The 27,490-nt window shown below is 46.3% G+C and overlaps 1 protein-coding gene across 1 annotated transcript; it reads right to left on the reverse strand.

Moving 5' to 3' along the window:
• Window positions 1-382: 382 nt before the first annotated feature.
• Window positions 383-27,319, reverse strand: KLHL20 (kelch like family member 20). The gene is made up of 12 exons (XM_081915100.1): window positions 27,164-27,319; window positions 25,133-25,198; window positions 23,782-24,355; window positions 21,240-21,398; window positions 19,538-19,632; window positions 17,835-17,950; window positions 8,091-8,274; window positions 6,466-6,609; window positions 5,226-5,359; window positions 4,323-4,531; window positions 3,277-3,383; window positions 383-2,237 (listed from the first exon to the last, which is right to left on the reverse strand). The coding sequence occupies exons 2-12, from the start codon at window positions 25,153-25,155 to the stop codon at window positions 2,153-2,155; spliced, it is 1,830 nt and encodes a 609-aa protein (XP_081771226.1). The 5' UTR covers window positions 25,156-25,198; window positions 27,164-27,319; the 3' UTR covers window positions 383-2,152.
• Between the last annotated feature and the right edge of the window lie 171 nt (window positions 27,320-27,490).

Here is a 27,490-nt window from a genome sequence, read left to right on the forward strand (position 1 = left end):
AAGAGATATTTTGGCAAGCCCACCCACCACTGAGCCCTATGTGCTTTGGCTAGAAATGATTTGGGCTTTGGACATGATCTCCAGAATGTAACCCCCATGGACCATATTTCCTCAAATCTAATGTGCACCTTGAAACCCTAAAAAAGTATTTGCTGGTGAATGTAAATGTGCCATCAAATCTAATGCACAACTTAATTTTTGCGACGTAATTTGGCCAGAAAAGGTGAGCATTAGATTTGAGTAAATACAATATATTGTGGGCTTACTGTATATTAAGGCTATAGAGAGGTATTTTGCTCACTGTTTTCAATTTACTAGTCCAAAGGGTTTGAGTTGGGAGCTATAAAGTAAGTTTATAAACCAGCAACTTCTGCTCTTTCAGTTAAGTCATGAGAAAACACACCAAATGATTTTATTAAGGTAACACTATTTATACAAATCAACTCATGCTAGAAAAAGCACAAATGATATGTAAACAATTGTTTACAGAATACTTTTTCTTTGTAAAGGTGCAAATGTTCAAAATGTAAACACAAGAATGCCATCTCTCAGGCCAAGAAGGGTTTTCCCCTTTCTTGAAAATCCACTTGTGTTAAGTTCCCCACCCACCCAAAGACATTGAAGATGTTGAAGTTTACAAATAAAGCTACTTCTTAAAGGAAATGTCAGTAAAACTTAATTTCATTGGCATTCCTTGCAACTCACCTCACCCAATGCTGCGATCGGCTTTCCTTTCTGCTGCTTCCTTGGCACCACAAGAATAGGACACAAGTTATACATAACTGTTCTTTACCTCCAGCCATCACTGGCCATGTCTGCTGGGGTTGCCTAGAATCAAGAACTGCAGTGACATAGGTTTCCCATCCTTGCCCTACAGCCCACTAATTTAGCTACGGCCGTGACAGCTGAGTTTTTAGATAGAACTAAGCTTTAAGCATAAAGATTGCAGCTTAGACAAATTCAAAATGCTTATAATTCTTAGCATGTCTTTCAAAAGTGACAAGACAGGCATCATTATAGATAGATGTAGATACCATTTGACTAACGGCCAGTGTGTGGCTCTGAAGTACAAATTATTACTAGGAGATAAAATAGGTATCCTATTTCTGATACAGTACTCTGTTCTTTAATCCAAATCAGGCTTGTATATGTACTTAGTCACACTAGTTAACATTACTAGTGCACTAACAGTGAGAAATACAAAACAGATGCAACTAGAGCATGAAGTCTATACAAAGGGAGACTACCAAGACGTTCTCCACAACCCGTACAGAAATGAACACACAAATTCTGCTGTGCTCCACATTGACCTCAGTGGGGCTTGTGCCGGAGAACTTCCCGGTAGATTGCTCAAATTATTATGTGTCTATTCCTTGTTCCACTTGTTTTCTGTTTTTGTTTTTTTAAATATCTTTGTTCTTACTGACCCACAGTGCCAGCAACCTTTTGTTGGCTAGCCCTTGGCTTCCAAAGATTTTAACTAGGCCAAAGCTTACAAACAGCTTCATTTAGAAAGCTGCATCAGAATTTTACTTGGGGGGGAAATCACATTACCATGATATTAACAATATGGTAGAAATGAAATGGAACAGGTTCCAGCATATATAGAATTTTCCCCAATGCAATGTAAAATTCAAGCAGCAGCATCTTCTGCCAAAGCCCTGTTGAAATGAATGGGCTCTTATGCAACTAATTCATTTAAATGGAGCATATGGGCCCTCTTTGACTTGACCTCTTTAAAAAAGGCCAATGATGTTTCAGAGAAACATTCCTCTATGCAGATGCATTGTCTACCTCTCAAAAGGCTCCTGTCTTTGATGGAACTCATATACAGCTTGAGGTCTTCATTGCTTAGAATAACATTACATTCCAGTTTCTTCATTAAGATTGTAAAATTAGAATGGGGAGACAAAGACAATGAAAACTATGTGTTCCAGGTATATTCCTGGGGTTGCTTGGTCTGGTCTTCTGTAACTATAGAGGAGGGGAAAATGCTTGCAACATCCATTATAGTCCCATAGAAAGAGGCACCAGCGAATAATATAAATGTGATCTCAATTTTACTAGAGCCTCAGAGAGCTCAGCAGTCACCAAGCTGACCAGCTTCAATAGGAATGAACTCGGAGTGAGAGAGATTTCTCCCATTGGCTTTCTACCATATATGGGATTCACAGTGTGTCATTTTTATAACTCCCACTCCACCTCCAAGCCGACGATAGTTCATTCCTCCATACAGTCTGCAAAGAAAAGACGCACTTTGTTACTCTGATTTAACCCCTATTCTTAACAGAAGTGCAAGAATCAAATTTATGATAATCAACATGGATGGTCTCCAAATGACCGTATTAGGGGAGAGAAATTGCCATATGAGAATAATCATTAGCTGGCATGCCTGTTACTAAATAGTGGGATATAGGCCAGCAAAATATGAAGAGACTGAAGAAAAAAGTCTTGAGATTATTTTGATGCCTAGGGTTGATAGAAATCTGCACACGGTCTTAATAAAAAGGCTGGTTCAACCACCAAATCAAACCATGCTTTCATATTATGTGAGCAAGACTCAGACTTGTCTGTTCCCTTCCCCCCTTCATTTTGTGACAAGCTGGAGTTTGTCCTCAAGCCCACACTGGAAGCCATATTTTGGGAGGAATTCAGCATAATGCAACCAAATCGCTCTGTCAGCAATCTCGCTCTGGATTTTCTGACACACCCCTAGAGCCAATGGAAGCACTCAAGGGGAAGAGAGGAGGGAAAGTCCCACTGCGCAGACTTTCTTTGGTGGGGCTGGTTAGTTGAATCCTGCCCTTGATTGTGTTTTTCAATTCTGGCTCCTGGGCAAACCATAGTCTGAAATGATTCCAACTTAAAGCAGAAACTAACGTTTTTTGTAGAATTGGGAGGGAATCAAGGTGCACTATGGGAGGAGGAGGAGAGTTTGGATTTGACATCCCGCTTTATCACTACCCGAAGGAGTCTCAAAGCGGCTAACATTCTCCTTTCCCTTCCTCCCCCACAACAAACACTCTGCGAGGTGAGTGAGGCTGAGAGACTTCAGAGAAGTGTGACTAGCCCAAGGTCACCCAGCAGCTGCATGTGGAGGAGCAGGGAAGCGAACCCGGTTCCCCAGATTACGAGTCCATTGCTCTTAACACTACATCACACTGGCATGAACTGAAATTCTATCATTTAATGCCAAAGCAAGGGTTTGCATTGTTTCTGAACAGTATTGTTCGAAAGACAAAATGTATACTAATTATGATCTTTAAACTTCTTTACCTCCATGTGTTGGCATCTGGGTCAAACACTTCAATAGTCTTCAAGTATGTTGTGCCATCAAAGCCTCCTACGGCCATTAGCTGTCCATTCACAACAGCGAGGCCAACCTAGATAATGACCAAATAAGTGATTTGTGTAAGTTGGAATGTTGCAATACAGTCTAGTGTTCTAAACACAAGGGCTTCTGCAGAAGGATATTCAGTGGGGTCAAGTACACAATTTACATTTTTCCATTGGTGGAAGAGCAACTGAGAAGAAGAATATGGATAAGAGGTAAATAGTTTAACTAGTTCATTGGTCAGGCTATATATCTCAATGCACATACTGTCTACATCCAGAGTTGACAGAATTGTACTGCTTCACTCCAAGTCTGAATTTTCTTTTCAGCCTAAGACCAGCACTGATGGTCAGTCTTCCTCTGATGGCCACATATTAGTGACAGGTGGAACCAAGGTAGGCACACGCACACACACACACACACACACACCAAACATGCAAGCATGCAGCACTCTCCCTATCACACCCACCCAGCCTCAGCATTTCCAGCACTGGAGGGGGTTGGGCCTGGAAATGCCTTCTATCCTGGAGGATCTAAAGAGCTGTCAGAGGGCTTATCTCCAATTTTAGCATTGTGCTGCTTAGTGTAGAGCAGGCATGTCCAAAGTCTGTTTCAGGGGCCTAATCCAGCCCACCAGTCGACTAATCTGGCTCCCGTGGCAGTATATGTCCCGAGGTAAAATCCTTAAAGCTCAACAACTTTGGTCAGCCCTCACGCGTGTTCACTTCTTCAAATCTGGTCCTCTTTGAAAAAAGTTTGGGCACCCCTGGTGTAGAGGTTGTCTACTCTTTAGAGATCCTAAAGCACTCCGATTGCTTTCTAAAGAACAGAGAGCTATATTTCCTGCTCAAAATGGAAGATAAAAGCTGCAGTAGCTGGTAGGCCACTTCCTGTAGCTAGCAAACTGGATCCAGTGCTCAGGTTAGCCACCTCTGGTCTAAAGAATTCAAGGTGAGCAGCAACAGCAGCCAAATCAACCCCAGCTTACCCCACTACGGCGTGACGTCATGGCTACCACAGGAGACCACTGGTTCGTTCTGGGGTTGTATCGCTCAGCACTGCTAAGTTCAGTCGTATCATCTCTGCCTCCCACAGCATAGATCATGTCTTGGTATACCGCACAACCTAGGTGCTTACGTCGAGTGCCCATGGGTGCTATTGTGTGCCAACGGTTCTCCTGAGGGTTGTAGCGCTCCACTGTGGAAGATTTGCATACATGGATCAAGGGCAAAAGAACACAGCCACGAGAAAAGAAAAGCCAAACACCAATGGAAGCCATTGCTCGCTCTCATTTCTATTTCTTCTGTTGCATCAGACCAAGGGCCCATTGACTGTGCTATCGTGTTTCTGATATTGCCTGGATGGTTGGTTAGAGCAAGGTGCTGACATCACCAAGGTTGCAGGTTTGATCCCCATATGGGACAGTTGCATATTCCTGCATTGCAGGGGGTTGGACTAGATGATCATCGGGTCCCTTTCAACTCTATGATCCTGGCTAGACAGATGCTTCCAGGAAACCCAAAAGCAGCCCCCACCTTTTTCTCCCAGAAGCTGGAAATCTGAGGTATCTGAACCTGGAGAAAATTCAGCTATTCAACTTCAATGGCTATTCAGTTATAATGGTGAGTAGCCACTGCTATCCTACACGAGAAGATTGAAAGTCTAGGATTTAAACAGTTCTCAAATATTTGTCTTGGGAAATTGCATCTGTATATCTACTCAATATAAAATTAGCAAAATATGACAATTTAGTAAGAAAAAACAAACCACCCAGAGCTGAACTCTGCTACTACCAGCCCTTTCATTTTCTCAGGAAAACCTTCAAATGAGTCGTGTCAGAATTCCTCAGAAGCACCTGGAGAGTAAATTATCGGCTCTTGCATGGAGATACCTGTGTTCAGAGGTGACGTCCCATCAGAGCCTCCAACAGCATAAAGGAAGCCACCTAGCACAGCCACAGCCACCCCAAGCCGCCTTGTACTCATGGAAGCCACGCGAGTCCATTTGTTCTCCTTTGGGTCATACCTCAGACAAAACACAAAAGCATCTCTCTCACCAAGTCTGACCAATTCCACCAATACCAATCAAGTATCTGGACCCTGGTACTAGTCTTTATCTTAAATGTGTCTTAGAAGGCACTGGTAAATAGCCTGACTTCTTAACACTTAAAATAAAGACCAGCAAACTCAATTATCACCTCCTGGGTTCCAAACCATATAGACAACAGAATATTCTACCAAAGATATACCAGGATTTGCGAAACATATACGTCCTTTCAACTATAAACTGGGCAAGGTAAACAAAATAACGGACAGGAACTTGTGGAAACTAAACAATGGTGGGGAGGGAGGTATTATGACAATTACTCATCTAAAAAAGCAGAAAATCCTCCTGGCTCAAAAGAGTACTTAAACTCCAGATTTTAAAAGCTTAGGTTGTTCTCAAAGCTCCAACAAGAGACCCTTTTTCACTCTACAATCTTGAGAATCAACCCTTTGCTTCACTGAACCAAGGACCAAGGCATGGGTGAGAGATGCTGTAGCCTTGCTAGTATGGGTTACTGATGAGGAGAGCATACCATATTTTTCTGTGTATAAGACTATAAATTTTTGAAGTTTAAAATAAGAGGTTGTCTTATACTCAGATAGTGCATAGTGCATTTTCTTAATTTTGGGTTTAAAAATTAGGGGTCGTCTTATACATGGGGGTGTCTTATAGAAGGAAACATATGGTAATTCTCAAACGAAAGGCACAGTTCTCTTGATCCCTAACTGAGGTTCTGCTTGCTTACCTTTCCTTTCTCGCTTGACTTTTAGCATGAGTACTGTGGCAAAATTGCCACATTCACTGTCTCTAAGTTTTTTGGGATAGATAGGGATCCTTTTTTCTCTTTAGATCATGCTGTGTATGCTCTGTGAGTTGATGCCTTCTTCTATTTTAACTCTGCTGTCTGAAAGCAGCATTCATATACTGTCACTTTCGTTTCATGTACTAAACCCATCTTCCTTTATTCCTTTTTGTGAGCATAAGGCTAACAGACACACATTATAACAGTAGCAAAAGATTCCTGGCAGTGTGCATAGGAGTGCGTGTGAGTGCTCCCCCCTGCTCCCAACTCCTTAAAAAGATACCTTTCCACAATGTTAAGGCAGGAGACACCATCCTGTCCACCCACAGCATACAGGTAGCCACCAAGAACTGCCACTCCGACACTGGTTCTGCAGGTGCTGGTGGGTGCTACATCGCTGCTCCACTGATTCGTCTTTGGGTCGTATCTACAAAAGGCAAACATGTCAGGTCTTTATGGTCATTTCACCTGGATTTCTTAAACCTTTTGCATTTTCTCATTACTTACTGCCCTTCCCTCAAGACCTCTCATTGGTCTATGTCAGTAGAGGCTAAACATTATAAACTGGGCACAGATTAATCAATGGAATGGGGTACTCTTTCCAGAGGCAGTACCTCCTTTCCCAAGTTTCAGATCACATGGGATCAGGAGCATCATGCCATCAGTCCCTCTGCTTATGATGTTTAGGCTACAGGGTTGATGCTGTGCTAGTAGAAATGCCATCACACATGCACAAGGGAAGAAGAAGAGGAGTTTGGATTTGATATCCCACCTTTCACTCCCTTTAAGGAGTCTCAAAGCGGCTAACATTCTCCTCTCCCTTCCTCCCCCACAACAAACAGAGTGTTGAGGTGAGTGGGGTTGAGAGACTTCAAAGAAGTGTGACTGGCCCAAGGTCACCCAACAGCTTCATGTGGAGAAGCGGAGACGCGAACCTGGTTCACCAGATTACGAGTCCACCGCTCTTAACCACTACACCACACTGGCTCTCGAGGGAAGAATCGGGAAGCTCAGCTGAGCCCTGAGGTCAACAGAAGTACAAAATGATCTTCTGGGGGGAAAGCCGAAAGATGCACCTCCCCAAAAATCTAAAAACACAGTTGTGGATGCATGCAGCACGTGCCTGACTTGTCCGTGTCTATAGGCACAAAACCCCAGCTGGAACCCGGTTCTGTGCATGGACAAGGAGAGTTTCCCCACAGTTCAGCTGTGCACCTGGAAGCTGAGTCTGGGGAAGAGAGGGAGGGAAACTAGGCGCTGCTTAGTCTCCTTCCCCTCAGCCTAAAGCCGGAATGAAAGAATTATGTGCTCCTTCATAGTCCGGCTATAGTTCACCACCACTAATGGGGAAAGGGGCTGATATCCAAGTTAGATAAGAGAGAGGGGGCCAGAAAAAGTGAATCCTTGCAGAGTGTGTGTGTGTGTGTGTGTGTGTGTGTGTGCAGTTTCTAACCTAAGAAATCTCCATGACAATCAGACTTGGAAACCTTAAAAGAAAAAAGCAATGTCCTCAGAGATTCAAATGATGAGCCAGATACCAGAACCACTGCAAACAGGTGTGCATAGTGTACCATGCATACAGATAATTTTTTAAAAAATGCTTGTTTAGGAAAGTATTTGGATCTTGATCAATCTTTTTTTAGATATATTGTGCAAAGGTTACAACTTGTGGTAGGGAATGGTTCTCACACTGTTGCAGGAGTATTAGGTTATAGTTAGAGTAGTAGTCTCTAGTTTGCATCATGGTTTGAAATGTTTGTAATAAGCTATCTTTCTCGTTACAAGAAAATAAATAAATGAGAGTTGGAATAGCAGCTTTCACAGAACCCGATTCAACATCCATTGCTATAATCAAAGCAAGCAGTTAAGCTCCAGAGAACCAGAAAAGTGTGTTTGACAAGAACTTACCTTTCCACACTATTGAGATAGGAAGAACCATCATGGCCTCCCACTGCGTACAGAAGGTCATCCAAGACACTGACTCCAACCCCACACCGCCTTTTGCTCATGGAAGCCACCATCCGCCACTCGTTCGTTTGAGGGTCGTAGCGCTCAACACTGGAAATGGCATCCCCGCTGCACCAGCCACCCACTGAAAGTTGTTGGAGATGCAATGCAATGGAATGACAGGATATTATTAAAATACATAATTATATTAACATTAATATGAACTTCTGGGGAAGAAAAATGCTGGACTAGACATCTTAGTCAACACACCATCAGAGACAATTATGTGGCAACTAATGACAGCAAAGCCATAAAACTTGGTTATCACATTATCTCTGGGAAAACAGAGATAACAGGGATTAACCTCTGATGCTCTGAAAGGCTGCTTTCCATGCTAAGGGACTGAGAGGTTTTTGATGGACTTGGATGGGGGTGAATGACTGAGAGTGGGTGAAATCGCATTCTTGCCCAAACACCACATAACAGTCTTAAGGGATATAAGGTTGGCTAAACTTCCCTTTTTAAAATTATTTGTGAGACTGTTATAAATTGTGACTCAGGTCATCTGTCTACCAGTCAAAATATATATCTGGAATGTGATCCAGCTGCTGGCTTAAGAAGAGACAATAATTAAAAGGCTGAAAGCAAAACAAAAAGTATGTTTTAATTGTTTGTGCCTAACGGGACACGGGTGGCATTGTGGTCTAAACTACAGAGCCTAGGGCTTGCTGATCAGAAGGTCGGCGGTTCGAATCCCCGCAACAGGGTGAGCTCCCATTGCTTGGTCCCAGCTCCTGCCCACCTAGCAGTTCGAAAGCACATCAGAGTGCAAGTAGATAAATAGGTACCGCTCTGGCAGGAAGGTAAATGGCGTTTCCATGTGCTGCTCTGGTTCGCCAGAAGCGGCTTAGTCATGCTGGCCACATGACCCAGAAGCAGTATGCCGGCTCCCTCGGCCAATAAAACGAGATGAGCGCCACAACCCCAGAGTCGGCCACGACTGGACCTAATGGTCAGGGGTCCCTTTACCTTTAAGATATATTTTATAATAATAATGTCAGGGTTTCTGGGAGAGAGGAGGAGATGACAGAGGAGACGGAGAGCGAGTGGGAGGAGGGGCAGAAGGATGAGGAAGAAGATGACGGAATTCTGAGGGAATCCACGAGTCTGAGCAGCGAGTCAGAGGATTCTCAAAAGGGGGTTACCTTAATCAAGCAAAGGGGAGGAGAAGGGAGAAGCGGAGAGGAGCCCAGTGGAAGACAGAGGAAGCAAGAGACGTCTCAGCCGGAACGGAGTAAAGGGGGTGGAGTCGTCAGCCTCTCGGAGGGAGCAGGATTAGGAGAGAACAGAGAGAGGGGGTTGGAGCAGGGTGTTCAGCCGGAAAGGGTGGAGAGCAGAGCAGGGGGTGGTGTAGCGGTCGAAAGAAAGGTCAGCAGCAACGTACGCGCGCCAAGTTCAAACGTAGAGGCGCGCGGAAGTGGAGAGAGCTCAGGGGAGGAGCCCGGCCCTAAAGCCAGAAAGAGGGGGGAAGAGGCGGCAGAGGATTCAGCCTCAGGCGAGTCACGGAGAGAGGGAACCCAGGGGGGCAGGAAGACCCTGCGGAAAAGAAAGGAGAGGAAGAGGTGGTCTAGAGCCAGGCTATTAAGTTGGTGCGGAAGAGGGGAGGAGTCAGAGGGGACTTCAGCGGTCTAACGTGGCAGACGTACGGCCACAATGCTGAACTGTATGAGAAGCAGAAATCTTCAATAAACTTTTCCTGTAAATAAGCTGCGACGGAGTGAGGTCTCTTGTGAGCTGGGACCAGACCTGGGTGGCCGTGACAGTAAGTCCCCTCTCCCAAAGCAAAAATTTTTTTTTTGCGAAGCTCACGAACGGGAGCAGCCATGAGCGCTGAGGAGCAGCTGGTTGCATTGCGGAATCAGGTTACCGCTCTCACATCGGCAGTCATTGCTTCGCAGAAGAAGAATGACGACTTGGAGAAGACGTGCCAGGATTTGCAGGCAAGGTGGGAGCGCGCGGACAAGGCGGGGGCCCCAGGATCCAGAGCGGAGGGCATTGCGCTTGGACGGAGGGGGGGTGCCCTAGTTCCGCATTTTAATGGCAACTTGCAAGACTATCCCAATTTCAGAGCGGACGTTGTATATGCACTGCACTTACTCCGTCACGATTTTAAAGATGAGGAGGAGAGAGTGGGGTTCATTGTTTCGCACCTGCATGGGGAGGCCAGGGCTTGGCTACGCAATTTGTGGCGCGAAGATGGACCGGCCCGTCGCGATTCAACTGCGTTCATCAAAGCGATGGATTCTTGTTTTCAATCCTCTGTGGATGTGGACATTGCGCGCCGTCAAATGCACGGGCTGAGGCAGGGGAAAGCGACTGTGCGCCAATACCACTCTAAATTTTTTGCATTGCTCACCGCCTTAGATTGGCCAAAGGACAGTAAACCGGTCAGAGATCTTTTTTGGGAGGGATTGAGCCCCCCCATCAAGGATGAGATCGCTAGGGGGGACAGACCCCAGACCCTAGAAGACGTGGTGCAACGGGCTTTAGCTCTTGGAATTCGACATGAGGGGCGTCCGTGGCATGAGGAGGACGGGCCCCAAGCGCGTGCGCAAGCAAGGACTCTCCCTTTTGGGCACAGCGACTTCAGCCGTGCGCACCCCTCGCCAATGGGGAAGGACAGAGAGGAGCCAATGGAGATTGGTGGTGCTAGGGCTCAGAAGCCATCCCAGAGCCCTGTCCCTGGTGCAGCCAAAGCGAAGCCTCCTAGAGGAACCAGGAAGTGTTACATCTGTGACAGTGCGCACCATATGGCGAAAGAGTGCCCCCAGAGGCTCCAGAAGCACACTGCAGCGCTGGCAACTGTAACAGCAGAGGTGCAACCAGGGGAGCAGCTTCAGGGAAACGACAGTGCCTGGCTGGAAGCAGAGCTACTGGGGCTCAGCCAGGCGGATCTGTAGACAAGCCCCCAGCATCACTGCAGAGCGTGGACCCTTTGCCTCCCAAACCGGCAGTTCTGCTCACAGCAACACTCCAGTTGCCTGATGGGAGACTCCTCGAGGTTCCAATAACGATCGATTCGGGAAGCAACGCCGACTTCATGGGACTGCAGTTCGTTAAGCAGCACAACATGGCGCTCCTGCCTGCAACGACGCCTCTGAACGTGGTCACGGTGGACGGCAGGAAGTTGCTGGGGGGGCAAGTGGTGCAGCAAACCCCTCCCATGATGATGCAGATTGGCAACCATCGAGAGCTTATTAGTTTCAATGTCACCCACTTATCGGACACACCCATCGTGTTAGGCATGAGTTGGCTGGAGAGGCACAGTCCCGCGGTTGCGTGGTACCAGAGGCAGATCAACTTTTGTTCATCGTATTGTGCTCAGCATTGCTTTCAGACCGATCAGGGAGGAGAAGCTGAGCAGCCATTGCATCTGGGTATGGTGCAAACAGTGCCTCACAAGTACCAGGACTTCTTGGAGGTTTTCTGTGAGAAGGAAGCTGACAAGTTGCCGCCTCATAGACCTTACGACTGCGCGATTGATTTAGTGCCAGGGGCGCAATTGCCTGCTGCCAAGCTGTACTCCATGTCGGAGGACGAAATGCAAGAGCTTCGGGAGTTCATAGACCATAACCTCAAGCGCGGTTTCATCCAGGAATCTAAAGCAGCGGGAGGCAGCCCTGTTTTCTTTGTGAAGAAGAAGGACACGCCCCAAAAAAGGCTTATAGTGGATTACAGGTTCATCAACAGCTTGACTAAGCCCAAAGCTTTCCCCATGCCCAAGATTGACGACCTTTTAGCGACCGTCAGGAGGGGCAAGATTTTCACCAAGCTGGACCTACGTGGAGCTTACAATCTCATCCGCATCCGGAAAGGAGATGAGTGGAAGACCGCCATGTTCACCCCTCTGGGCACATACGAATACAGAGTCATGCCTTTCGGCCTCCAAAATGGCAGCCACGTTTTTCAAGCATTTATGCACCACGTGCTAGCAGGTCTCCTCTACAAAAAGTGTGTCTGCTTTCTCGACGATATCCTGATTTTCTCGGAATCGCCGGAGGATCACGATAAGGACGTGAGGGAGGTCCTGCAGAGGCTGAAGGAACACAGGCTGTACGCCAAGTTGGAAAAGTGCCAGTTTGATGTCAGAGAGGTTGATTTCCTTGGCTACAAGTTGTCCGACGAGGGACTGGCCATGGACAGGGCTAAGGTTCAAGCGCTGTTGGACTGGAAAAGCCCTCGAAATCGGAAAGAGGTCCAGAGGTTCATCGGCTTTGCCAATTTTTACCGCAAGTTTATTAAAGGTTTTGCGAACGCGACGGCGGCGATCACTGACACCCTCAGTTCCAAGAAGAAGAAGTTCGTCTGGACCGAACAAGCGGAGCGGTCCTTCCGGACGCTTAAGGGTCTTTTCGCCTCCGAAGAGCAGCTGCTCCACGTGAATCCCGGCAGACCCATGCGGGTAGAGACCGATGCGTCGGATAGAGCGGTTGGGGCCGTTCTTTTGCAAGAGGATTCACAAGGCAACTGGCGACCGGGTGCGTTCTACTCCCGGAAGCTCAGCAAGACGGAGCGCAATTATACCATATGGGACAGGGAGTTGTTGGCCATTCATGCAGCTTTCAAAGCGTGGCGACACTTCTTAATAGGAGCCAAGCACACGGTGCAGGTCCGCACGGATCACAAGAACTTAGAGTATTGGCGGACGGCTAAGTTGCAGACCCAGCGACACATGCGCTGGGCGGAGTTCTTTGCGGACTTCGACTTCAAAATAGAATACATCCCAGGAGACTCCAATGTTATTGCAGACGCGCTGTCCCGAAAGCCGCAATACTTGGAGGAAGCAGCTCCAATCGCAGCAAAGCACATTTTCGCACCGCAGGCGTGGACGTGCGCTACCATCGCAGTCGACCTGGACGCGGTGCGACGCGCGTTGCAAAGGGATCAGTTTGCACAGTCTAAGATGGAGGAGCTACGCGGAGGGTCGCGACACAACGATGAGTTTCAATTACGAGATGGACTTTTGACTCGTAAGGGTGCCCTTTACGTGCCCACCGACGATCTTCGAGCCAAGGTTCTGCAACAGTTGCATGACGCCCCTAGTGCAGGCCATTTCGGCAAAGAAAAGACGATGGAGTTGGTGGCTAGAGACTTTTGGTGGCCCCAGATGAGAGGAGAGGTGGCGGACTACGTCGCCAGGTGTGATATCTGCCAGAGGTCCAAACCAGTGCACCAGAAGCAGGCGGGATTGCTAGAACCGCTGGAGACACCGCAGCAACCATGGGAGAGGGTAGCGTTGGACTTTGTTACAGACCTGCCCAGCTCCAGAGGTAAGACGGCGGTGTTAGTGGTGGTGGACTTGTTCACCAAGATGGCGCACTTCATCCCTTGTGCCAAGGTGGCGACGGCAGAACAGACCGCAAAGCTCTTCATCGATCACGTCTTCAGAGTGCATGGACTTCCGCAGTCCGTCTTGTCCGACAGGGGGCGCCAGTTTGTTTCCACTTTCTGGCGAAAGCTTCTGGGCATCTTGCACGTCAAAATCAACCTGACATCGGCGAGGCATCCACAAACCAACGGTCAAGCGGAGAGGGTCAACGCGATCATGCAGCAGTACCTGCGGTGCTACGCCAACCAGCGACCTGCGGCGTGGGTGGACTATCTGCCGATGGCTGAATTCGCCTACAACAACACGAAACACGCTTCCACCGGGGTGACGCCTTTCTTCGCGAACAATGGCCGTCATCCCAGAACCTTCCCGAGATTTGCGGCACCAGGAGGGGGGGGGCCTCAAGATGCCGACCAGTTTGCAGCGGAGTTGCAAGAGGTGCACGAGGAGCTGCGGAGACATTTGGAGCTGGCAAAACAGGCGTATAAGGTGCAGGCCGATAAGCACAGGAGGGCGGGAGAGGACATCCAGGTTGGGGACTGGGTGTGGTTAGCAGCCCACGCGATGCCGGCCAGGTCATTGGCCAAGAAGAAGTTAGGACACAGGCAGCTAGGGCCATATCAAGTTGAGGCTAAGATCAATCCGGTGGCTTTTCGTATAGCCCTTCCGGAAGGTTCCAGGGTGCACCCGGTCTTTCATAGGTCGGTGCTCACTCCCTACAAAACCCCACACAGGTTTCAAGAGTCAGGAGCACCCCCAGAGCCACGTAGGAGGGCGCCTGAGAGGGGGGAATCGCCAAGACCAGAACCTCTTAACGAGGTCACAGAGATACTGGACTCGAGATGGGGGGAGGAGGGAGTTGAATATTTTCTCGCCAGGGAGGGCACACCAGCCGCTGCTAATAGTTGGGTGCCAGGCTACGAGTTAGACGAACCCCTTTTGAAAGAAGAGTTCCATGCACTTTTCCCACATAGACCCATGCCAGCTGAGTACTTTGATGACTGGCTTTTCACACCCACATTGTCAGATAGCACGTTCAGGGGTTTCTCTTCCCCCGAGGAAAGAACACCAGAATCAAGCCCGCCCAGGGGATCGTGCTCGGGGGTGGACACGGAAACCCCTTATTGGTGGGAGGAGCAGCCAGAGGAGGAATGGCGTAAGAGGTGGCTGATAGGTCCTTGGCGGGCAGCACCGGAGGAAGTAGCGATGGAAGCAGAGACTGAGAAGCATTTGGGGGAAGAACCCGACTTCGAATACACTTACACAGAACTGCCAGCAGAGAACATTGACGTAGACGACCTGTATCCTGAGCCTACCCCCGAAGAGCCGCAGTTTCCACAACCGGTCCCCGGCGAGCGGGAGGGGGGAAGGGGGGGCTTCGAGGGGGGGATGGATGTCAGGGTTTCTGGGAGAGAGGAGGAGATGACAGAGGAGACGGAGAGCGAGTGGGAGGAGGGGCAGAAGGATGAGGAAGAAGATGACGGAATTCTGAGGGAATCCACGAGTCTGAGCAGCGAGTCAGAGGATTCTCAAAAGGGGGTTACCTTAATCAAGCAAAGGGGAGGAGAAGGGAGAAGCGGAGAGGAGCCCAGTGGAAGACAGAGGAAGCAAGAGACGTCTCAGCCGGAACGGAGTAAAGGGGGTGGAGTCGTCAGCCTCTCGGAGGGAGCAGGATTAGGAGAGAACAGAGAGAGGGGGTTGGAGCAGGGTGTTCAGCCGGAAAGGGTGGAGAGCAGAGCAGGGGGTGGTGTAGCGGTCGAAAGAAAGGTCAGCAGCAACGTACGCGCGCCAAGTTCAAACGTAGAGGCGCGCGGAAGTGGAGAGAGCTCAGGGGAGGAGCCCGGCCCTAAAGCCAGAAAGAGGGGGGAAGAGGCGGCAGAGGATTCAGCCTCAGGCGAGTCACGGAGAGAGGGAACCCAGGGGGGCAGGAAGACCCTGCGGAAAAGAAAGGAGAGGAAGAGGTGGTCTAGAGCCAGGCTATTAAGTTGGTGCGGAAGAGGGGAGGAGTCAGAGGGGACTTCAGCGGTCTAACGTGGCAGACGTACGGCCACAATGCTGAACTGTATGAGAAGCAGAAATCTTCAATAAACTTTTCCTGTAAATAAGCTGCGACGGAGTGAGGTCTCTTGTGAGCTGGGACCAGACCTGGGTGGCCGTGACAAATAATATAATAATAATTTATTATTTTGGTTTCCCCAGCCACTCTGGGTGGCTTCCAAGAAAACACTAAAATACAATAACCTATTAAACATTAAAAGCTTCCCTAAACAGTGCTGCCTGTTTTTTAAACAGCTAAGAGGTATTCCAACTGTTAGAAATCTTTACCGTATTTGATTTTTAACCCTCTGTCCCTCTGCTGAAAGTATTGGTTGCAACGTGAAACTAATTAACATAATTATGCTACTGTGAGAAAAGAATGAGCTCTGATAAACAGCCAGGGGGCTTTGACTTAGAGCAAAGACTGTAAGGTGAAGTGACTGTAAGGAAAGTGGGTTGTTAGTAAGATGTAATGGAAAAATACAGTTGGACACTGACTCTTGTCATTGTGCAGCAACTACTGGATGAGCAACTGAAAGAGCTCACAGCTGAACTGCATAAAACTGTGAATGAAAATGGACCTGAAAAAGATGAGGCTAAAGAAGACACAGAACCTTTGGAGAATAATATTGATGGAGGACTGCCAGAATAGGAGAGTGGAATGGTAGTAGGAGGCTGTAGGTGGTGAAATGGAGGGGATCTCCACACAGGTACTGGAAGAGTGAAACAGTCAAACAGTGGAGTTACGATGTTAGAGGAGTGGAATGAAACCATGGAGAGAAAGATTAAGAAATATTCTGAGCTGCCAGAGATAGATGAGAAAGAAAGGATCCTGTGTACAATTTGGAATGGACTTAGAGGGAAAAGAATGGAGGAAGAGGAAATGGAAGGACCTTTTTTATAAATTAGTATGGAAAACCATGACCAACAGGAAATGGGAATGGAAGATATGAAACTGGGTGTGAATTAATGAATATACAATAAGTAAATAACTATGGATTACTGTTTTAATATATGGCCACAGCAAAGAGACCAATATGAGTAAATTGCTTCTCAACACTGGAGTTGTTGTGTAATACAGTGGAACCTCGTGTTACGTACTGTCCTCCTTGCGAACGCTTTGGGTTATGAGCTCCGCTAACCTGGAAGTAGATGCTCCTGGTTGCAAACTTTGCCCCGGGATGCAAGTGGAAGTCACGCATTGGCAGCGAGAGGCACCATTAGCAAAAGCATGCCTCATGTTAAGAACAGTTTCGGCTTAAAAATGGACCTCTGGAACAAATTAAGTTCATAACCGAAGGTACCACTGTAATAGGAGAACCTCTTTTAGACTCCATTCTGGAGTGAGTACTTTGAATAATGTTGAATGATCTTCATTCATATATATATATATATATATATATATATATATATATATATATATATATAACTGACAGATGGAGAATCGGAAATCCTTTTCATTTCCTTCTTTTCTTTTTTTCATTCCTTTATTATTTTCATCTTCCTGTTTCTTTTACTACATTTCTTTGCTTTGCTCTTACTTTTTATTTTTTTTATTTTTGTGTGTGTCCTCTGCTCTGGGTCAATGAAAGGGTTAACCTGAACTCAGGTTGCCAGTTGGGGTGGAGAGTTTAGAAGGCTCCCTGGAGCCTTTTGTTTCCTCCCTCCCATTTTTCACTTTCTGCTTCTTGGAACAAGGAAGAAGCCATGTGGCCTGAATCTGCAAGTGAACTGAATCTATCTAAAAGGGCAACTTTATAGCCTGAATCTTTGCTAACCCAAAAAGTAAAGAAACCAATTCCTTTACTTTTTGAGATGTTTGGAACCATTTTTCATCTTTATTTTACTGCCAGCAGATGGAGACTTGTTTGCTGAAACCTAAGGATCTATGATTAATTCTAGCCTAAGTATTTTCATGGGGAACATTTGTTTAATGGTGGATAAGGCAGATGCAAACTAATCCAGTTTTAATGTGCTTGGAGCAATCATCACTGTGCTTAACCCCCCACCGGAGAGTAGGAATCTCTCTTCCAAACCTCTCTCTCCAACACATTACTTCTGCTCAGCCTGGATTTTACCACATATACATTTATACTGAAGTTTTAGGTCACACACATTTAGATAAGTCAATTCTCCCTCCAAGTTAAAGATGGCCCACTACAACCGTCAGAGATCCTGTTGCCTGGAACAAAGCGAGGGCCCTCGCTGCCTTGCTATACTGTTGACCAAAAATGGTACGCCATGCCTCCCTGACCAAGTCTACAGTCATACATACACACCTGCAAAGAGTACTTCCCCACAGCGGATAGGCTTGCGTGGTCGAGTTCTTGGTCCCTGCATCAGTGGTCGCTCTTGGGGCAATAGCAAATAGTTCTTAGCTTCATCCACTAGGTCTCTGCATGGGAAAGGCCATACAGTATTTTTTACTGTGATCCAATCATTTTGCAAATTACCAAAAACTACTGCTCCAAAACAAGGCACAATTTGTAATTTGTTATATAATCAAAACCCAAACACAGTTTAATGTAATACATTTTGATTTCTTATCCTACACACTTTGAAAACTCTGCTGAAAAGCAGCAACACAATTAACATTAGCAGCCATGTTTAAAAGTGGAAGGTGAGTCGCCGCATGCTGCTAACTAAGTGGATTGACTTGTCAGGATTTAGCAATGCAATTTTCTTGAAAAAACAAATATCACCCCCATGGCATGTTAACTTATCGGGCCATGCTAAAAATGTTTGATTAGTGAAGCTACCCAAACCCCTTACACCTGGCTCACACCTGACATCCTATCTGACATTGGGTAGAGATACAGCTCCAGGACTGAATGGGGAATTCAACCCTGCTTGGTTCAGGTGAGCCAGTGAATTCCCAGGAAGAACCATCTGCCATGCCAAAACACTACAGAAAGCAGGAATGAATCCACCTGCATCAGATGATCTGCTTGGGCAGTTTGCCCCCCCCCTTGAGGGCCAACTCTTAACAGTTAGGAGGGACAATCCATCTATCAATCACAAGACATCAGATCACTGACAGGTCGGTGGTCTCACCCAGCTGTCAAAGTTGGGCAGCCAGGGTGGGGGAGATAAAGATCTGGCCCATTAGGCCACAAAGGTTCCCTGTGCCTGATGGAAGTTGAAATCCTGCACTGGCAAAATGTTATTGATCTTGGAGGGATTTACTTTACAGTAAAGATTCCACAAATCATGCTGTACCAGTTTAATTTGTCAACAGTACAGCTGAATAATAATATTTTTATATACTGGGCTCACAGAAGTTGGTGCTTCTCAGAATCTCTCAACCCCACCCCAACAAAAGATGCTGGTGACAGAAGATATATTTTATGGGAAGACAGTCTAACTTTGTAATAAACTGGTCATTTGAGAAAGAAAGCATTTTGCATGATAGTAGGGATGGGGGATGTGTGGCCCTCCAGATATTGCTGAACTACAACTCCCATCATCCCTATGGGCTACTGCTACAGTCTGATATAATGCCCATATGCAGAGCAGAAACACAATTAGTTTCATGCTAGAAAGAAAGGCAACAGGAAAGTTATAAGATAATCCAACATTTGAAGTGACATAATTTTGTCAGGAGTAGAAAATAAGATAGGGTGGACTCTTGAACCCCTCAAGGGATCTACTAGAATCAGCTTTTGTTGTGTGAGCCACAGAGAAGGACAGTGATATTTTTATTAAATAAAGTTGTGCAACTGAATGAAATATTCATGCACCTCCTTTTTGCCAACAGAAGATACTGCCATTACCTATTTTTATCCCCTTACCACTGTATGCTGCATCCTAATTTCAGGTCCTAGAAGGGCACTTAAAAATTCCATTTTCCGATAGTTATTTTTTTAACATGGCAGTCTGACACACAAAAATAGTCAAGCTTCCAAAAGACGAGTTCTGACAGAAGATCTCAAGGACAAAGACTTTTTGGATTTCAAAATATAGACGTACTGTGGCGCCTTACCTGCATTCTTCATCACTTTTAATGAGCGGGTCAGAACCAACTGTGCCTACCAGGAACTTTGGGCTGAGCAGTGGCAGGCGCACATGTTGCAACACCTGCAAATCAAGGACAGTGGATCAGACGTGGGATGGGGAACCACACTGCTGAAGAGCGCCCAGAATATGCCAGAAGTTATGGGAATGCTTTCTGTGAAGATCACGTTATCAGATGTAAAAAACCAACATGCTCCATTCACTCATCATGCCAAACATGGTTTGGGCTTCTAGGGCCGAGCTGATATGGCACCCCAACTTCGCCATCTTATTTGCAGTGGACAAACTAGATGATGATTCAGCAGATCTTTCTACAATTTCTGAGCACTGCTATGCAATGAGGGAAATAAATGCTATCTAGCACAACGGCTGGCAGGAGTGTTGCTGCAAAACAGATGGTGATTGGAAGCGGGGGTGAGTCAGGGAGGTGGTTTTGACACTACTTGCCCCCTCAATCCCATCCACAAATTATTCAAACCAAAAGTTCTCTGCAGAGAAAGTTGTTACTCAGCTTTATTTAGAACACCTTCTCCCTCAGCTTCCAAGTCCACTCCTGTCTCTATGGTACAGCAGCCTCTGGAAAGGATGTGATGCCGTAACCATGGCTTGTCATCACATCAAGCTATAGTTAGCAGAAGCTTTGGTTTGTAAAGCTGCTTCAAAACCAGTGTTAGATTCTCTTTTGCTGGCTGAGGCGTTGAAATCAGGATGTGTTGCAAGTAGATTCAGAATAGACAGAATAAAGCACTTATTTACACAATGCATGATCAATTTAGAGGACTAACTACAAGTAATGGTGATGACCACTAGTTTACATGCCTTTAAAATGAGATTAGACAAATTAATGCAAACTGTATTATTCTCCCCTTGAGAACAGTTGGGAAAGGGCCTCACTTTTGGGTGTGTGAAGGAACTTTCTGTTTTTGAGAAGCGGTCAGTCCCTCACCCCTGATGACTTCCTGCCTTTCATAGAATCATAGAATTGTAGAGTTGGGAGGGACCCTAAGGGTCATCTAGTCCAACCCCCTGCAATGCAGGAATCTCAGCTAAAGCATCCATGCCAGATGGCCATCCAACCTCTGCTTAAAAACCTGCAAGGTAGGAGCCTTTGTTGCAAAAGGGTTGACTTCAACAGGGTTCTGCACTTTCAAGCCAGCCCAAGCCCACACATGGCATCTAGTCCAGCATCCTGTTTCCACAGCTGCCAGTAGGTCCTCCTGGGAAGCCCAAAATTGCCTTGGAGGCAGTAGTTGCCTCCCACTGCTACACCCCAGCAACTGGTATCTAATGAGATGCTGCATCTCAACCTGAGTGTTATGTAACAGACAATAAATAGCTCTAATAAAGTATACATTTGCTTTTGATACAATTTGAGAGAGAGGTAAGTGACAAGCGCTCCTTCCTAATGCATTTTCATTCATTGGCCAGAATACTGGAAGGCAGGAACAAGTCTGTGTTTTTCTTATGGCTCCGTAAATAAAAGGCTGAAGTGGGAACTGATATTTCTCCCCTCTGCTCCCTCCCTGTAAGGTGCAACAACCTGTCTTTTTTGCTATTGTTGTTGTGGGTGATTGATAATGCTATAAGTAAATGAATGCCAGTAGGTCCTGGCAAAGTCCCATCAGCATGCATGTCCTTGTGGAAGAAAAGTCCTGTAATCCCAAGGTCACCTGGGGGAGCTGAGGTCGCCTCTCCTGAATGCTGTATTTCACCCAGGCCATCACTGCATTGAACACCTGCTCTTCACTCCGGACATTCAGTTCATCACTGGATATGATGTCAATTAGCTGATTGGCTGGAAGCAGCATGAACTCCTCACTTTCCATCACCTGCACAGAGATGCAAGAATACAGAGCCATGGAAAGCTCTTCAAGCAACCAGCAAGCATTATGAACTGCAGGTGCAAAGTCCTGTTCACCAATGAAACTGGGGAACCTTCTGCTTCTGAGTATTTTGGTACAAGCATTTTACAAACCTCAGAAAGCAACATACTGGTAACTTTTAAATAACAATACAGGTTAAGTTAGGCTGGGCCAGTAGACAGACTGAACTGCTTTGAACACAGAAGGCTTAATTTCAAATCCTTGCCAGCTATGAGCTTGTCTTGGGCCAAACATCATTGCAGCCTCAGTTTTCTTATCTGTAATCTGAAGAAGAAGAAGAAGAGTTTGGATTTGATATCCCGCCTTTCACTCCCTTTAAGGAGTCTCAAAGCAGCTCACATTCTCCTTTCCCTTCCTCCCCCACAACAAACACTCTGTGAGGTGAGTGGGGCTGAGAGACTTCAGAGAAGTGTGACTGGCCCAAGGTCACCCAGCAGCTGCATGTGGAGGAGCGGAGACGCAAACCCAGTTCCCCAGATTACGAGACTACCGCTCTTAACCACTACACCACACTGGCTCTCAATCTGGAAATAACAACAACCAACCCTAAAAGGCGGTTGATAATAATAATGTACCAAGTTATTTATGCCTTCCATTACCTATTTTGTAAATCAACAGAAACCATATACAGAGGCGGATAGGAGGGTTATACACATGAATGAGGAATCTTAGCTATTAAAGCTGCTGCACTTGTAATACAGACAAAAGCCAGCACAAAAAGTATCAGATAAAATTACCAACAGTTTTGCAGATAAATCTGAACAAGCCTTCTTGACCTAGGCTTGAGGCAGAATACAAGAGCATCTCAGGACAAGGGGGTGGGCTTATTTGATCCCACCCCTCTTCTGCTCACTTTCTCTAAAAATACACACAGAGGCCATGAGTGCAAATGCACTTCAGAGGGAACCAGAGACTCCTAAAAACTGCCAAGGACTTAGCTAGCATGAATTATAAGCCTCTGACATGCTGCAAACAAGTTAATAAATTTGTTCTAGGCTCTGGGAGGAAGCAAGTTTCTCAGAAGATAAGAGAAGAATCAGAGAGACTCTCGCATTTGAAACAGAGGAAAGAACATTGACTGGACAAGCCCTTTGAAGCCTATCAAACTGAACTGTAGGAAATTTCTCTAGTTGCTTGAGTCTTAGGGAAATCACAAAATTGATTCTATGAGGCCTGCATATCTTATGAGCCACCAATCCACATGCAGTTCACCATGGACTTGGTCAGTCTATTGTTTTTGCTGTCTGCTTGGGCCAAATATTGTGACTGCTTGGCTATGCTCAGGCTTGGTGGGTCACAAGTTATGCAGGTCTAGCATCAACCCAAACAGCTAAAACAAGAGAAACCTAATGCTTAAAACAGAGGTCAGCAAGGTTTATCTTGCCTGGGCCGGATCGGTCCCGCGGAAATCTCTCCGTGGGCTGGATCACACATGCGCAATTTTCGACGTCTGCATGTGTGCACCCATGATTTCTGGTGTCTGTGTGTGCATGCCTGCGATTTCCAGCGTCTGCGTGTGCGCAGACGTGATTTCCGGTGCCGTGGAAGCGAGTCCGCGTGCCATACTGCGCTAGTTTAGCGCAGTGCGTGAGCGGGCAACTCGGTTTGGGGGCGGCTGATGGGCCGGTCAAATGACCTCTGTGGGCTGCTTCTGGCCCATGGGCCTTAGGTTGCTGACCCCTGGCTTAAAACATGCAAGCTCATTTTTGATAACCTCTAGAAAAGGGGGGAAAGAGAAACAACAGCTATAATCTAGCATGTGAAGGGCCAAATTAGCTACAGATCATACCTCGGAGACAGCCTTTTCTTTCACCAGAGCACTCCTCCAATGCAGTTAGAAGAACGGTTCTAGATCAAGCAACTCAAGTACACTAAAGGAAGCTATGGAGACAGCCAAGTGATCTGCTAATAGACAATCCAATTTCTTGCTCACGTAAACTCCACAATATGGTCCCCCCCTCCACTGTCATTTGCAGTATTGGTTAATCTTATATCTGAAGCCAGGGCTTTTTCCAGCCAGCACCTCTCAGATGCACAAGATGCAAGATAGACTCATGGACTGAACTTCAGCCTGTATATAGAGGGTTCCAATTTGGAATGCTTCCACATATTTTTTTAAATATTTTTTTAAAAACCCTTACTTATCAAGAAGCAAGGTTCTAGGACCAACTCTTTCCCTGTTTTGGTGATTTTAGAAAATCACCAAAACAGGGAAAGAGTTGGTTTCTGGGAAACTGCAGTTCAGGAAAAAATGCCGAGGAGTGCTCAGAAGTGGTATAGATTCCTTTGTTTGTGTAGACCAGGCCTTAGAGGCAAATGGACCACTTACCTCTTGAAAGTTATGTTGGGTGAATTTGTCAGCAATTCTCAGAAGTTCTCTGCAGGAGTGAGTATCAGCAAATGCTCGGATGCCAAGGCAATTGGAAGGATCCAACTGTCTCTTCAGGAACTCACAGCAGGCCTCTTGGATCTCAGCTAGCTGGAGGAGGCAGGCAGCTGGCAATAACGTCTGAACGTTGCCCTCTTCCACCGTGATTTGGGATGTGTACGCAAAGTCAATCAGAAGCTCCATGGCCCTCTCATCAATATCTCTTATTACCACCTCCGTTTGCCGGCTCTCTGCAAGCTCCCCTGTGAACATTGCTCGGAAGTAAGGGCTGCAAGCTGAGAGGATCACCCGGTGGGCATAGATCTTCTTGGCCCCCACAACCAACACCACATCGCACAGCTCCCGGTGCTTCCGCAACAGGTTTATGACCTCCAGGGTTTGCCGGGGGTGCTTGTCTGAGATGTAAGGCATGCGAGCAGGCTGTGGCACTCCTTCCGGGAGCTTGTTGGGATCTCCGAGAGTGCAGCGGCTCGTTACATCCATTCCTGTTTCGCCTGCTCGATTACTGGCACACCTGGAAAAGGAAAATACCAGTGATACTAATGGGCAATTTGGGGGGCACAGAGGGGTGGGCAGGGAAAGAGAAGAAAAGTCCTGTTCCGCGCATGCGCGGAAGCGACGAAACGCGTGTTACGTTCTACTCAGGATGCGAACGGGACTCCGGAACGGATCCCGTTTGCATCCAGATGTACCACTGTAGTTAATGCAACTCTTAGCTTCACCACCACCAGCTGAGTTTTGCAATTTGAAATTTGTTAACAGCAAGTATTGCCAAGCACTGACTCAGCTCAGTCCGCACACCAAAACCTAGTTATTTCTGCTAACTATGGTGTGCTGTGAAATCTGAATTAATGAATACAGTGGTACCTCCACTTACGTGCCCCTCTTGTTACGTATCCTTCAGGATACGCACACGGCAAACCCAGAAGTATATTTCCGGGTTTCGCAGCACGCGCATGTGCAGTAGTGCTCTATCGTGCTGTATGTGTGCGCAGAACAGGCACCTCCGTTTGAGGAAACCTCGGGATCCGACTGGACCTCTGGAACGGATCCTGTCCACAACCGGAGGTACCATTGTAGTTATAATTATCACTCCCACCTCAAGAGGCAATTGCACCACAGAAACAGGTGTACTGATCAGAAAGAAAACGAAAAGAAAGTCCAAATCGTTCTTGTCTCTGTGTATACATAACCTAAACATGGTTTGCGTTCTACTCTGTGACTAGTAGAAACCATGGTTGGGTTTAATGTCTGAATTTAACCTCTGATAATTTCTCTTTCTGCATCTTACCTGCGCATTGGCTTTCCGTCCATGCACTGCAAAGAGAAGTCTTCAACCTACACTTCTGTGCCAGTGCTAAAGAAAAGAATGAAATAGTGTGTGACAATCCACTCTACTGATCTGTAATCGGGGCATAGAGTAAATCCAATGAAATCAGTTGACTTAGGTTAGCCATGACCAACTTAAATCTATTTGCTCCAATAGGTTTATTAAGAGTATAACTTAGTCTTCATGCTGTATCCAATGCTGCAGTTCCAGCATTGCAAGAGTTCTAAAGTGTGCAATGGAGTTTCCTCTTCTGTCCCCTCTAGCTCCCCAGAGACCCTCCAGAGAAGTTTTTTGAGGCACACGGGGGAGGAGAGGAAACAGAGGTCTCCTTTCCTAAATACACTGACCAGGGAGTAAGCCTATTAGACACAATTACGATTTCTTACATTTCTACCCTGCCTTCATTGATGCGCCTTTTTTAAAAAAAAGAATTAGAATTTTCTCAGGCAATTCTTCTTTAAGATGTTCAAATTACCAAGCTTGTCTAATATTTTACTTCCATTTGGCATCCATATTGGCCTGGTTCGCATGCCACTTTAAACAGTTAAGCTTGACTATGATTTAAAGGTGAATGCACCGTGTGTTGGTGTGCAAGGAGAAGTTTGTGGCTGCTTCATTCCTCTGCTGCTGCACTGCAGGAAACTAAGCCATGGTTCAAGCCCAGGCTCCTGGTTTATCTTGCTCCAAGTTTGGTTCCAAGCTGTAAGCAAGGTTTGTTTTTTGCTTACAGCTCATGGTTTATTTGGAAGAGGCAAACCATGAACACAGCTTTTGACAAAGCACTAAGCCAAACCATGTCTTAGTTTCCATAGTGCAGCAGGAGTGAGGGAGAATCTTTTCCCCATACGCTAGTGCAGTGTGCTTTCACTTTTAAACTAAGGTTAAGCTTAACTGTGGTTTAAAGTGGCATGTGAAAATGTGCAGCCCCTTGCCAGATGCAGGATGGCATAAGAGTAAAAGAAACATTCCCATAATATACACAACATAGAACTATAAAATCAAAGAGCTGGAAGGGGTCCCAAGGGTCATCTAGTCGAAAGCCCTGCAATGCAGGAACCTTGGCTAAAGCATCCCCGACAGGTGGCCACCCAACCTCTGCTTTAAAACCTCCAAGGAAGGAGCATCCCCCACCTTCTGAGGCAGTCCAGTCAGCTATCATACAGCTCTTACCCTCAGAAAGTTATTCCTGATATTTACATTTATATTTCACCTTTCCTCCAAGGAGCTCAATATAGCATGCACACTTTCCCCCTCCACATTTTATCCTCAGAACAACCCTTGAGGTAGGCTGAGATGGTGAATGGTCTAAGGCAGAGCTGGTCTGTCCATGAGGCAGACTGAGGCTGAGAAGTGAGGAGAAGGGGCTGCGGTGGCTTCTGGCGAGATTACTAAGAGGCCTCTGCACTCTCTTGCAAGACCTCACTGCAACCACAACTGTGCACCCCTGGTGAGCAAGGCTTTGGCAGGGGCAGCAAGGGGGTGCGGGTGGCACACGTGCAGGGTGGCACCTTCCCATTTTGCCACCCCTGGACTAAGGTCACCCAGAAAACTCCATGATGCAATGGGGATTTGAACCCTGCTCTCCTAGGTGTCAGTCTGATACTCCAAACACAAGGCCACCACACTTGCAGTCCCACGGAAGACGGAGGCAGTTCAGGAAAGCCCCATTCCTTCACACATATCCCCAAGGGGTCTATTTTACAAGAATTTGGCTGTTATATGCAATACTATTGCCAATATAAAAGTACAATGAAACAGTTATTAGAAAAAGGATTTAAAAAATTTATATACAGTTCTCTCCTTATCTAGTAGTCAGAACATCAGGGCAGAGTCTACCTGAAACAGAACTTTATACTTATCCATTACCATATCCAAAGTAAAAGTACCATGTCCAATTATGGTTTTTAAAACATTAAAAAGCATTTCAGCTATCATAACTCATATTAAAAGAAAACAGGAATTGGTGAACAAACCATGTTTACAGTTACTCACCTTGCTATGAAGTTGAGGTAATTCACAAGCCCTGAATAATCAAGAATCCCTGCCTTCTATTCATTTTATCCATTGAGATCAACAGGACTGGACAAAAAAAAAATTGATGAGTGACCACAAAGGTTCCTAAAAGTTAGATTACAACACCTAAGAATTTGAAATGTTTTACCTATTCTATACCAAAACAGCACCTGCAGAATAGAACTCCAGCACTTTTTCAGCCCTGGAAAAATCAAGGTTTCCCAAAAATTGGGCTAGGGACAGATCCTGATTAGGATTGGGCCTCAAAGAAAAACTTGACAGGTGGTTGGGGTCACCCAACTGTCA

The sequence above is a fragment of the Podarcis melisellensis genome (genome assembly GCF_964234715.1).
Source record: "Podarcis melisellensis genome assembly, chromosome: 6".
NCBI classification, from domain to species: Eukaryota; Metazoa; Chordata; class Lepidosauria; order Squamata; family Lacertidae; genus Podarcis; species Podarcis melisellensis.